We start from the raw sequence: 10,618 nt of genomic DNA, 5'->3' as shown, positions 1-10,618 counted from the left end.
CTATATGTCTATGTCTATGTATATGTCTATGTCTGTATCTTATATGTCTATAAGAGTAAAACAGATCTAATATCATCTAATATCAGTCTTTTGAATCTACTCTCATGCAGAGCTGTAAAAATGTCCTGTAACACTAAAATGATTCGACATGAGGTTCAACTGCCATTGTGATATAATGTGGAGGCGATGTCTCTCTTCTTAATCAGGCTGGCAGTACTGCGCTCTATTCTAAAGCACTTGACAGCCTCGGCGGCTGCCATCTGTTAGTGACTGGAAAGGATACTGAGCACCAAGGCTACGAAGGCCAGCAGGGCCATGCAGAGTCGGAGGTGGGCCACGTTGTATTCCCCCTGGGTCTTGGCCAGTCGGTAAGTCAGGGCTGACTGCAGACACACAAACAGCATACTGGTGGGGAAGGCAATGCCTGCTCCGACATAGTGGAGAACCTTGGCATTATCCACCTGTCAAATAAAGAAAGGAGACAGGAGGGGTTACATCATAAGTGTATCATCCTACAGAAACACCACATGGGAACAATCAGAAGGGGGCAACATCAGACAGCTTCTCAAATGATTCACCGTGTCATATTTGTTCTGGGTTTCCTTCAGTATGTAGCCGAACATGAAAAAGTGAAACCGGAGAGGGTGACATGCAGTAAACAGTAGCAAGCGACACAACGTGGCCTTTTCCCTGCTGGTCACAAGAACAATAAGAAACAATACACAAAAGAGCTGCTCAGGAGCATGTGACTACAGCTCCCACTGCAGGATCCACACACACACACACTCACAGAGCTCAGATGTACTGATCATAACAGATAAGAGATTCAATGGATTAACCAAAGATACACACATCTCCGAGGACTAGACTAATTTTGGAAGAAGACAAAGAATTGCTTAACCTTGGTTAATGCTAAATGGTTAAAGTCTTGTGTTTGGGATAACAATGTCTGCTCCACATAATTCTCAGGGATCATTAGAGCAATAGCCTAGAAGTTATTTAGTTTTGGCTTCTAAGCCATTTGTCCATTGACCCAGCAAGTACATACTGAACATTCTTGTGCAGTAGGCTAATCCTTCAAGTTCAATTCAATACGAGAAACACGCATACCGATACGAGTCCTTTCTTACATCTGTCTGTGACATTCACAGACAGGTTTTTCTTTGGAAAGTAGTGTTTTGTTCACAATGGGCATGCTATTTTAGTCTAGCACGCGGTGGCTATCACAAAATATCTTCAACTGCATCATCTCTCCATCGACTGTTACTACACCAAACTGGCACCGGCGGGGGTCTGAGTGCTGTCGTCCTGCCAATCTGTTACTCACTACGCTCAGTGGAAAAACACAAAAGCACAAACAACAACCATATGTGTTGTTCTCCTGTACACCTTCTTGTTTTTAACTGATGTTGTAGCTGAAACGATTCAATGATTAGTCGATCCACCCAAAATAAAAATGTTCCAAACAGTTCCAGATTCTCACTTGTGACAATCTGCTGCTTGTCTTTGTGTGGTGTGACAGTAAACTGAATATATTTGAGTTTGGGCTAATTCTCAGATAATTAAAAAAAAAAGCAATCTGAAGTTGGGGAATTGTGACGGTGAAAATAATTGTTAATTGTTAGTTGCAGCCTTAATCCATACACTCCACAATGGGCTGTACTGTTTGTGCGTGCATGCGTGTGTGTGTGTGCCAAGATTTTTTATCACTAATTACAATCATTACCTGCTGGCTTAATGATGCATTAAGTCCTCAAGAAAACCTTTGCTGCTCTACTTTCTGTATGTTTTCAGCCTTACAGTTTGGACCATGTTCGGTCACAACACTGTGTGTAAGAGACAATGGTAAGGAGGGGCACAGGGAGGGTTTAGATGAAACAATGAAGAGGATTTAAAAATGAATGATGAATGGTGAAAGCAGTGAAGTGGACTAAAATGTGCCAGCAGCAAGAAACAATGAAGAAACAGGAGAGACATATGGGGGAAGACTACGTTTCTCTGAGCATCTGAGCCTCCATCTGTCACTGCTGACATTTCCTGCAGCTCAAAGTCACCAGATCCACTGGTTAATATACACTTCTCCTTCACTGTCATTCTTAAAGGTCATAGACATGATCCCCTGCAGTGTTTGTCCTCATGTAAAATGCTGCTTGATGACTAAGCAAGATCGACCTGATAAATCTATGCCTGCAAGCTGACACTGACCAGCAGTTCCTCTGCATAAATAAATAGTAATGGTGTTCACACGGTGCAATATAGGAACCAGCAAAGCTCACAGCCCCTAGAGAGGGAACGGGTCACAATAGTAAATGTGCAGCGAGCGGGTGTGCTGCATTTAAAAACAGTGACATGTTTTTCAATCATTGTTTTATCACAATGATGTTAAAAGCATGCAGGTGATAAGAGTTTTAGGATGTACAAACGGGAACAAGCCCAACTGACATCCAGCTTTCGGTAAGTTTCAGTTTTCACTTTGTGAAAACCGAACAAGTTTAAAAGAAACTCTATTGGCTTCCGACCATGTACGACACACCTGCCAAAACCTGTAACAGAAAGTGTCACCACCAGCTATTGCTCAAGTACTTTAACAGGTCTTCAGCTTGGCAACATACCAATACTTTCTAATACGCAATGCTATGAAGAGAGAAGGGAAGGATCTTTAGCAGGGCGTTCAAGACATCCCTCTCCCCAGCAAAGCATTCCAGCTTCTTGTAGGGGATCCCGCGGCGTTCCTAGGGTGCCCTGGGGTCTCCTCTCAGTTGGACGTGCCCTAAACACCTCTAAAGGAAGGTGCAGACTACTTTGAAAAAATACTATTTTCTTACTTTCATCCCTTCCCTAGAGACCAAACACCTGTAGCAATGTCATATATGCTAATCAGAATTACATGAATTCAATACATTGAAAAATAAACCAGATGCTGATTGTGATCCAACTCCCTGGAAAAAAGGCTACTTCCAATATGTCAAACTATCCCTTTAAAAACACGAGGACGCACTTTAAAAGATGCAGGTTGTTTGCAGGCACACATGATTGTTCACAAATCATTTTTTCAACAATGTTTGACACGGACTCCATCTGGATGCGGTTGGAACAGCATCAACACGGTAACAAGGCCCTGCTGACAGCGGGCATCATCTGTAAAATGAGTGTGCGGTATCGCCAAGGCACACTCATGGACCTCTCTGTGTAGCAGTGATGTGTTCCTCCATCATCTATTCATGTGCTTTTCTGCCCAAACCATCAGACCGCCTGACAGGAAAAGCCCCAGTGGCTACACCACAGCGTTGCTTCCAAACTCTTACATAACACGCAGCTACAAACTGAAGCAGTTGCCACTGCTGAGCATGTTGCCATGTGTTGTGTGGGTTTTTTTTTTTTTGTGCTTTCACTCTCTTTGATCTGTTGGGTTCATCGGATTTTGGCCGCCGTCTTCTCCTCTGATTTCAACTTGTTTGTGGTGTTTGCCTGAGGAGGCTGTGTCCATATGTTTTTGAGCCTGTGGATTTGTGTCTGTCCTCCATTTTGCAGCAGAATTTCTCGTCTATCATGTGGTTTAAACAGTTTGTTCAACATCAACGACATCTCTATTTCCATCCCACTGGAATGTGCCCCACTGTAAGAGATGCGAGTCTGTGAGCGAGCAGCCTGAGCAAACGGTCTGTGATTGGTTATAGACGGGGCCTCTGCTAGACACACCCTATCTGCCCAGCTCCTCTCCATGCATGGCCTGACTTGATGACTCACTTCCCCCTGGCTCTTCCCGTAAAATTCCTCCCAGTTCTCCAGAGCAGAGGCCCTGGAGGAGAAGCGGGAAAAAGGTGAAGATGACATTCTCCACATCTGTTCCACAGACTTCTGTAAGATAATTCTTCTGAACTTCAAACAGAAGTAGATTAGTAAAAGTCGTATCACCCAAAGAAAACACATAGTTAAGCATCACCTCTACCGCAACTGGCAGACAGAATCAGCATATGACGGTGTGCTCTCTCCAAGTCATCCTCTCTTCACGGTCACGGGATGAACAGAAGTGAAAGTCTCTGTGATCACTTCTCCTAAATAACCAAACTATCTTAATTACCAAATAAGCAAATAAAATGAAGACTATTCAAGAAGTGAAAACATAACTGCCAAGTATTAAAACATCAAATATATCCAAAGATGCTGAAAGCTTTAAAACTGTTGGACTCTTAGACGGCTGTTTTCTAGTAAAAACATGTTGAGAATAGAGATACACTGAAAGAAACACGTCATAACAAAATGTTATATGTATAAAATGTGTATCAAAAATATTAACACCTGAATTAGTATTAAAAACTGAGGAGACATTTTGGAAGTCACAAGGCTCGAGGCACCACGTCTTGTTCCTCATCTCTCCCATTATTACACAACTTAACGATCTTTTAAAAGTTGAAGGACAAAACCTGAATGGTAACATTTCACCGTGGTATCCAGCTTTTCAGCAGAAACCAAACTGTGTCAGTTTTATCTCTGAGTTCTCCCTTCACAAAAACCTTCCTTACAAAAATACCAAGGATGTCTCCTTAAAGCCTCATGTAACTTTTATCTCTCTCGCTCTTTGTTTGTTCAAAAAGACACACTCGCACACAGCCAAGGCATTCAGCCAGAGCTCCAAATATTTAAACTTGAAGAGATTCTTTACCAAAGAACAAATATCTACAGGGAAGGAATTCAGGCTGGACTTCTTCACTCAGTGCCAAAGGTTTAACACTGAACTACCAGAAAGGGCAGTGCAGGACTGTTTGTCTATGAAGACAGGACAGACTTTAACAAACCTGACTGTAGATGCAGTCTGAAATACGAAGTGTGTGTTTGTGTGTGATAGAGACAGGGAGAAGAGAAGGAAGAAGAGGAAAAACAAGATCAAAAAAGAAGAAGAGGCCCAAATAACATTGAGAAACACTGAGACAGTCTCATGAAATGCAGTTCTCTTTCAGGCTGCAACTAATGGTCACTTTCATTATCGAGTCTGCTGAAGTAAGCGTTTGTTATGATATCTTACTTCCTTTCTGGACTTTTTTAATCATATACTATAAATTTTGTTATTGGATTGTTATCGTACCTGGAAGTTGCCCACCATGATGAGTCCAGCAGCACAGATCCAGCCTGTGGAGAGACTCGCCGTGTTGAGAACACAGTTTTGGTGCTTTTCAATGACGTGGGCATAGCGGAGCAGCACGATCACCATAACTACAGAAAGAGAGAGACATAAAGAGATGGAGAAGATGGCTCTGTTATTGGAGGTTCAGCACATAAAGAACACATTAAAATCACTGCATCTGTGGTGAAAATGACACTTATTCCGGGAAATTACCACACACACACAGTTGATATAGTGTATTATTTCACATTGCCCTGGTTTGAACAGTCACCCCACTCTTTTTGCCAAAGCACACAAGAATTCCCTGAAAGCTGACTAAGAGTAAGACAGTTGAATTTCGCTGCCTAACAAGTGGGAATATGAGAGGCAGGAAATGGCGGGAAAGTGGCAACGACACAAGGGTGGGGGTTGGTCTAAGCCTTGCATAAGATTAAAAAAGGTGGAGGGAAACTAAGTACAGTATGTGGGACAGATGACTGCTGATGTGCTAATGTGCTGTGACTGGGGGTATTGTTGGTGCCCCAAGGAACTGACTGACCCCCGCTTGTTTTCTCTTTGTTAGCTCCTCACGGCTGGTGCTTGACGAAAGCTGACTGGGCTTGGTGAAAGCGGGGCATATAGGGGGTGAGTAGAAAAGAGGAGGGTTAGAGAATTAAAGGGGACAAGGAGCCCCTCATGTCTCGACCTGAAGCCCACACATTGTCTCCCAGAGACTCAACTGTTGTCTTAACTCTGTCTCCATCTCTGTGTAAGAGACAGGCTTTGCGACGGTCTACGCTGCCAGAAAGAGCATGTAAATGGAAACGGTGGTCACAGAGAGGAAAGAGAAACGTCAGAGCGGGACTTAACAAAGTAAAGCTTTGTCTCCACCAGTCAACGTTTGGATGTATTGTAGCCTGTCAGGCTGTAAGCCAGCGTCACAATGATCAGACAGATTTCATAATCTGGCCCCAACCTTCGTGTGAACCAATAACTATTACACATTCAAAGACTGTTATCGTATTCATGAAATTTACTGTTTATACACAATTTTAATGATCTGGAAAAAAAGGAGAACAGCTGCCAATGATCTTGTTCTAGTTATTTTGTTGTGGCAGACTGTTTTGATCAACATAAGGATAAATTATAGTCACAAAAATAAATCTGCGAGGAAGTCTTAACAATGAAGGACAAATCATCACAACACTGCTGCTGAGAACACAAAGATTAGTCAACAGAGTCTGAACCAGACTGTGGTCCAAGTTTTAAGACGTTTAGAGTCTTACTAAAACATTGAAAAGCAACTTTTTTATTATGTTAATTTATTTATGATGTTAAAAATATGGGAATAATTGTGATCTGAGTAAATTTTGCTCGAGTAAACAGTAACACAAAACAAATGAATCAATCACTAAAATGTTGCAATTAATCACAACCCTGTATTTAACATCCAATGTGATTTATCATAAAAATATATATCATTTATTTGTTTATTCAACAGGGACCGTACAGGTCAACAATGCAATCATTATATCATTTATCAATATTCTGTTTGTTCAGATCCTGAAGCCGGACTTTGTCCTACAAGAAAGTGTTCTTGTTTGTGAGCTGCCCTCTGTTTCCAGCAGCTCTAAAATCATCTTGGCAAAGTGATTTCAGTTACAATCACGGAAAAACAAACAGCAGTGTCTCCAGGCTCGGAAACAATCTTGTCTTTGTGGTTTTTTTCCCTTTTCTGAAATGGAGAACATACTGCGTTGCTGAAGGAACAAGAAAGTAAACTGCAGTTAATTTCATTAGATTATGGCATCTCTGTCTCTCTGCTGCAGACTGGCTGGCTGTGGGTTTTTCCTATTTCAACAAAATGACTTTTTCATCAATACAAACGAGCATGTTTAAACATGCTGGCATTTAGCAGTTACCATGAAATGATGTAACCTATGCCTGAAGGTTAAAGACAAGGGAGAACATTTTTCCCATTAAACTCTCTAACCACCTCCATGTTTCACTTCTATTTTCTTCACTCTCAAGGCACATTTGTGTGGGCTGTTTTCTGGCATCTGGTCTTTGAAGATGCATGTCTGATGGGTAGGCAGCATAGCTGACCTCCACCTGGCCTTAAACTGTGAGGACATGCTGTTGTATGACAGCTCAACAACAGGAATAAGTTTACATAAACACTCCATGCCAGTGTTCCTAACACGGTCCCAGCTTTAGTCAACTTCACACAGGCGCCCTCTCCGGATCTGGCTCCTTTTCTCTGAACTCAGGAAGCCCAGAGGAGGAAGCAAGAGGCTCAAACACTGACACATTCACATCAGTGTTACTCCATCGTAGTAGTAACCTTGCAACAACGTGAGCACATTGTGATGTATGTGCAACCCTGCTGTCACAAGCACAGACTTGCTTCTGCATGCGCGCGCTGTACTGTAGGTGAACACTAAAACTGGTGCATATTCCCACAAACGTCACATCAGCCACACCACACCTCACAGTTAAATAAACCCTGCCGTCTCCACGAGGAGATACGTTTCAACTCAAACAACCAACTGCATTCTCTCCCACAGGAGGTATGCTGAGAAAGAATACATGCATTGTCTTTGAATCGTGTGTGTACACTGGCAGAGAGGTGGGAACTCGAAAAAACACTAAGAATAATTATGAGGCAATAAACGGGTTCACAGAGTCCATTTTATCCCACATAGGGGTGAACACTTGAGCCAACTATAGCAGGCACAATCTACAAAGTAAGACATAAATAAATAGGCTAAAAAGCTAACTACTGATTATTAATAATAACCTGTTGCAGAGCTACATGTCACCTCAGCTTAATCTACTTTTGTCGAGACATAATAAACTTGCTTTACAACAGATGTTAACACACTCTTTATGTTCAGACTAATCGGATGGTGAAGAAAGCTAATTGGTAAAGGCAACCAATTAGCCTGAAACACTCAAACCACCTGCACATATAGTCACACATCTATGGTGTAAAAGCAGCAGGACTTAAATCAGAATATAGTGCAGTTCATGGTCGTGCTGCAGGATAAACTACAACCACAGTTTTAAACATTATCACAACCAAAGAGTTTTGCCCAGGGAAGAACAGATCAGATTTCTTGTTTGATTGATTTTTATGGAACCAAATCCTACTCGGTTAATTTAATCCAGTTTAGAGCGAGACCAATACATCCACCAGGCCAACATATTGGATGAAGAAGGGCAAGAATTCATATTAAAATTCCTTGTTTGGTCTGACCCACGGTCCCAGACTCAAACATATTCAGTTTACTACTGTGAAAAACAGCAAATATTCAATCTTAAGAGGCTGGAACAAGTAAATTTTTGTAATATTTGGTTGAAAATGACTATACCACTACTTAAAACTACCCAGAACTACTTCAGATTAATTTTGTTTACATTAAAAAATACTATTGGCAGATATGTTTGTCTATGTACTATACTATACCATACTATACTATACTATACTACACTGGGGCGGCTGGGGCTCAGATGATCGGTGGTTCGATCTCTGGCTCCTCCGGTCTGCATCTCAAAGTGTCCTTGGGCAAGATACTGAACCCCAAATTGCTCCTAAAGGCTGCGCCATCGCTGTGTGAATGCGTATGAATTGTTAGCCCCTAAAAACAGTCCATTTACCATTCACTATATTACACTTCACTACACTTCACTATACTATACTAAACTATATATTGCTCCCAAATATCAGTATCATCCTCAAAAATCCAGCTTCAGTCAGGAAATTATCTGGACAGAAGATCATCTTGTGCCCCAAAATTACAAAACATTTTAGAAGCTACATCGATAATATTAACTGCTATTTTACTCGTTTTTGTGGGTCTATATGACACTGCTGTCATGGCGGCTCTGTCCCAAAGACTAGTTTAGTCTCTGAAAATTGTGTTTACTGTAGTTAGGGCCAGCAGAGTTAACTCTAAAGCAGAGCACCTGGTTTTACACTTGTATTGCTGACACATTGTGTAAGGAGCAATGGGGCCAGTGTCTGCAAGCAGACACAATAACTGGAAAAGTTACGACAGAATTACATTCAGATCGCCTTGAGTCAGACATGAACTGTCATTGTGGATGTGCAGCCAAGAAATCAGGAAATTTATTTCTCTGCATATTTGTATACTTAATATAATCAAAGTGTTGTGTTTAACCTACCTCTCTTTCTCTTTCACAAATATGTAGGTGTACACAAGGTTGACAGACTGACCTACTGTGGTTCAGGGGTCATGGTTGACTAACAGTGCTGGACAAACGCTGGACTTCACACTGAGCTGCAACAGTCTGGTCCCTTCCAGGATCTCTCAAGCACAGTATACTATGTGTATTCTCTCTCCATTTACACAAACACACACATACACACAGAAAGGCTCTTGTATTTTTGTCACAGGCAAAGACCAGTGCTGTAATCTGTTTTTTAACAACGCACAGCATAGCTTAACAATGTTGTAAGTTATTATCTGAATTTACAAGGATCGTTGTCTTATCATGGATTTGTCTCAGCCTCTGCCTCAGATTTATCAAGAAACAACCCAGAGTCTGCCAATCAGACAGACAGGCAGGTCTTAAAGGTCGTAAATAGCTGCTGAAGGCATGGAGACTCCGTATGGAAAAGGCAAAGGAGGAACCTCTCCCCCGCTTTATATACATGCACACATGTGCACGTGCACAAACACACACACACACACACACACACACACACACACACACACAGAACATGTCTAAGCCACAGCTGGGAAACATTAACTCGATCAGGGTAGTCAAAATCACCAGTTAACACAGGGAACAGCACGTGTCGGCTCACAAAAACACACAGACCAGCACATGGGAGCCCGTTCCCTTCTTTTTTAATGCATGTTTTCTTTGTGCCTACTCAACTACACACTCACTGTGTATGTATGCTTGTACATTTGCGTATAATTCGCTACATTTCTACCTCCTCTTTCGTTCAAAACGACCACATGCAAGGTTTTTGCTGGCTCTTGGTCGGGGAGGTTGTAGATTTCACATGGGACTAGTCTAAGAGCAACAACATTTTACAGGAGCAAAACAGTAGATCAGAACAACTACATTTGGGACCTACAACAAAAGAAACTCTCTCCTACCGATGAACTTTAAAGAGAATGTTTTATTACCAGTGTGTCAGATTTATTTACAGAATATGGCAGAAATGGACATAAATATGATTTCTTTTATAATTGAATTTTGTATATCACATAGGGTGAAGAAATTTTATTGACAACTATGTTGATAGTTGATTTTTAAAGAAAATAATTTGCTGGTTCAAGGTTTAAAATGATTATAAGTGATTTTAAAAAAAGCAGAAATCAAAGTTGATATATCAAGGATTGCGTCATTGTATGTATGTGTGTGTATGATTGCACATGATGAGTTACCCATGAATGATCCTGTGCTGCAGATAAGGCTGAAGAAGCAGCTCTCAGGGGGAAGAGTTCCACATTTACTGCAAGAGAGAGTACACAGAAA

At 41.5% G+C, this 10,618-nt stretch overlaps 1 protein-coding gene across 2 annotated transcripts in view; it reads right to left on the bottom strand.

Annotated features, from left to right (window-relative positions):
- zgc:154058 (Transmembrane protein 150A-like) overlaps positions 1 to 10,618 on the bottom strand; it is a 37,745-nt gene that overhangs the window by 18,483 nt on the left and 8,644 nt on the right. For both annotated transcript variants that reach the window (XM_019274697.2, XM_010744918.3), the window contains exons 5-7: positions 10,528 to 10,595; positions 5,084 to 5,211; positions 284 to 461 (exon numbers count right to left, since the gene is read on the bottom strand). In XM_019274697.2, coding sequence (XP_019130242.1) covers positions 284 to 461; positions 5,084 to 5,211; positions 10,528 to 10,595 — 374 coding nt within the window. The remainder of the gene's footprint in view (positions 1 to 283; positions 462 to 5,083; positions 5,212 to 10,527; positions 10,596 to 10,618) is intronic.

Source organism: Larimichthys crocea, chromosome III, assembly GCF_000972845.2.
Source record: "Larimichthys crocea isolate SSNF chromosome III, L_crocea_2.0, whole genome shotgun sequence".
NCBI classification, from domain to species: domain Eukaryota; kingdom Metazoa; phylum Chordata; class Actinopteri; family Sciaenidae; genus Larimichthys; species Larimichthys crocea.
The sequence above is the reverse complement of the archived record's forward strand: the minus strand, read 5'-3'. Positions and strand labels throughout refer to the sequence as shown.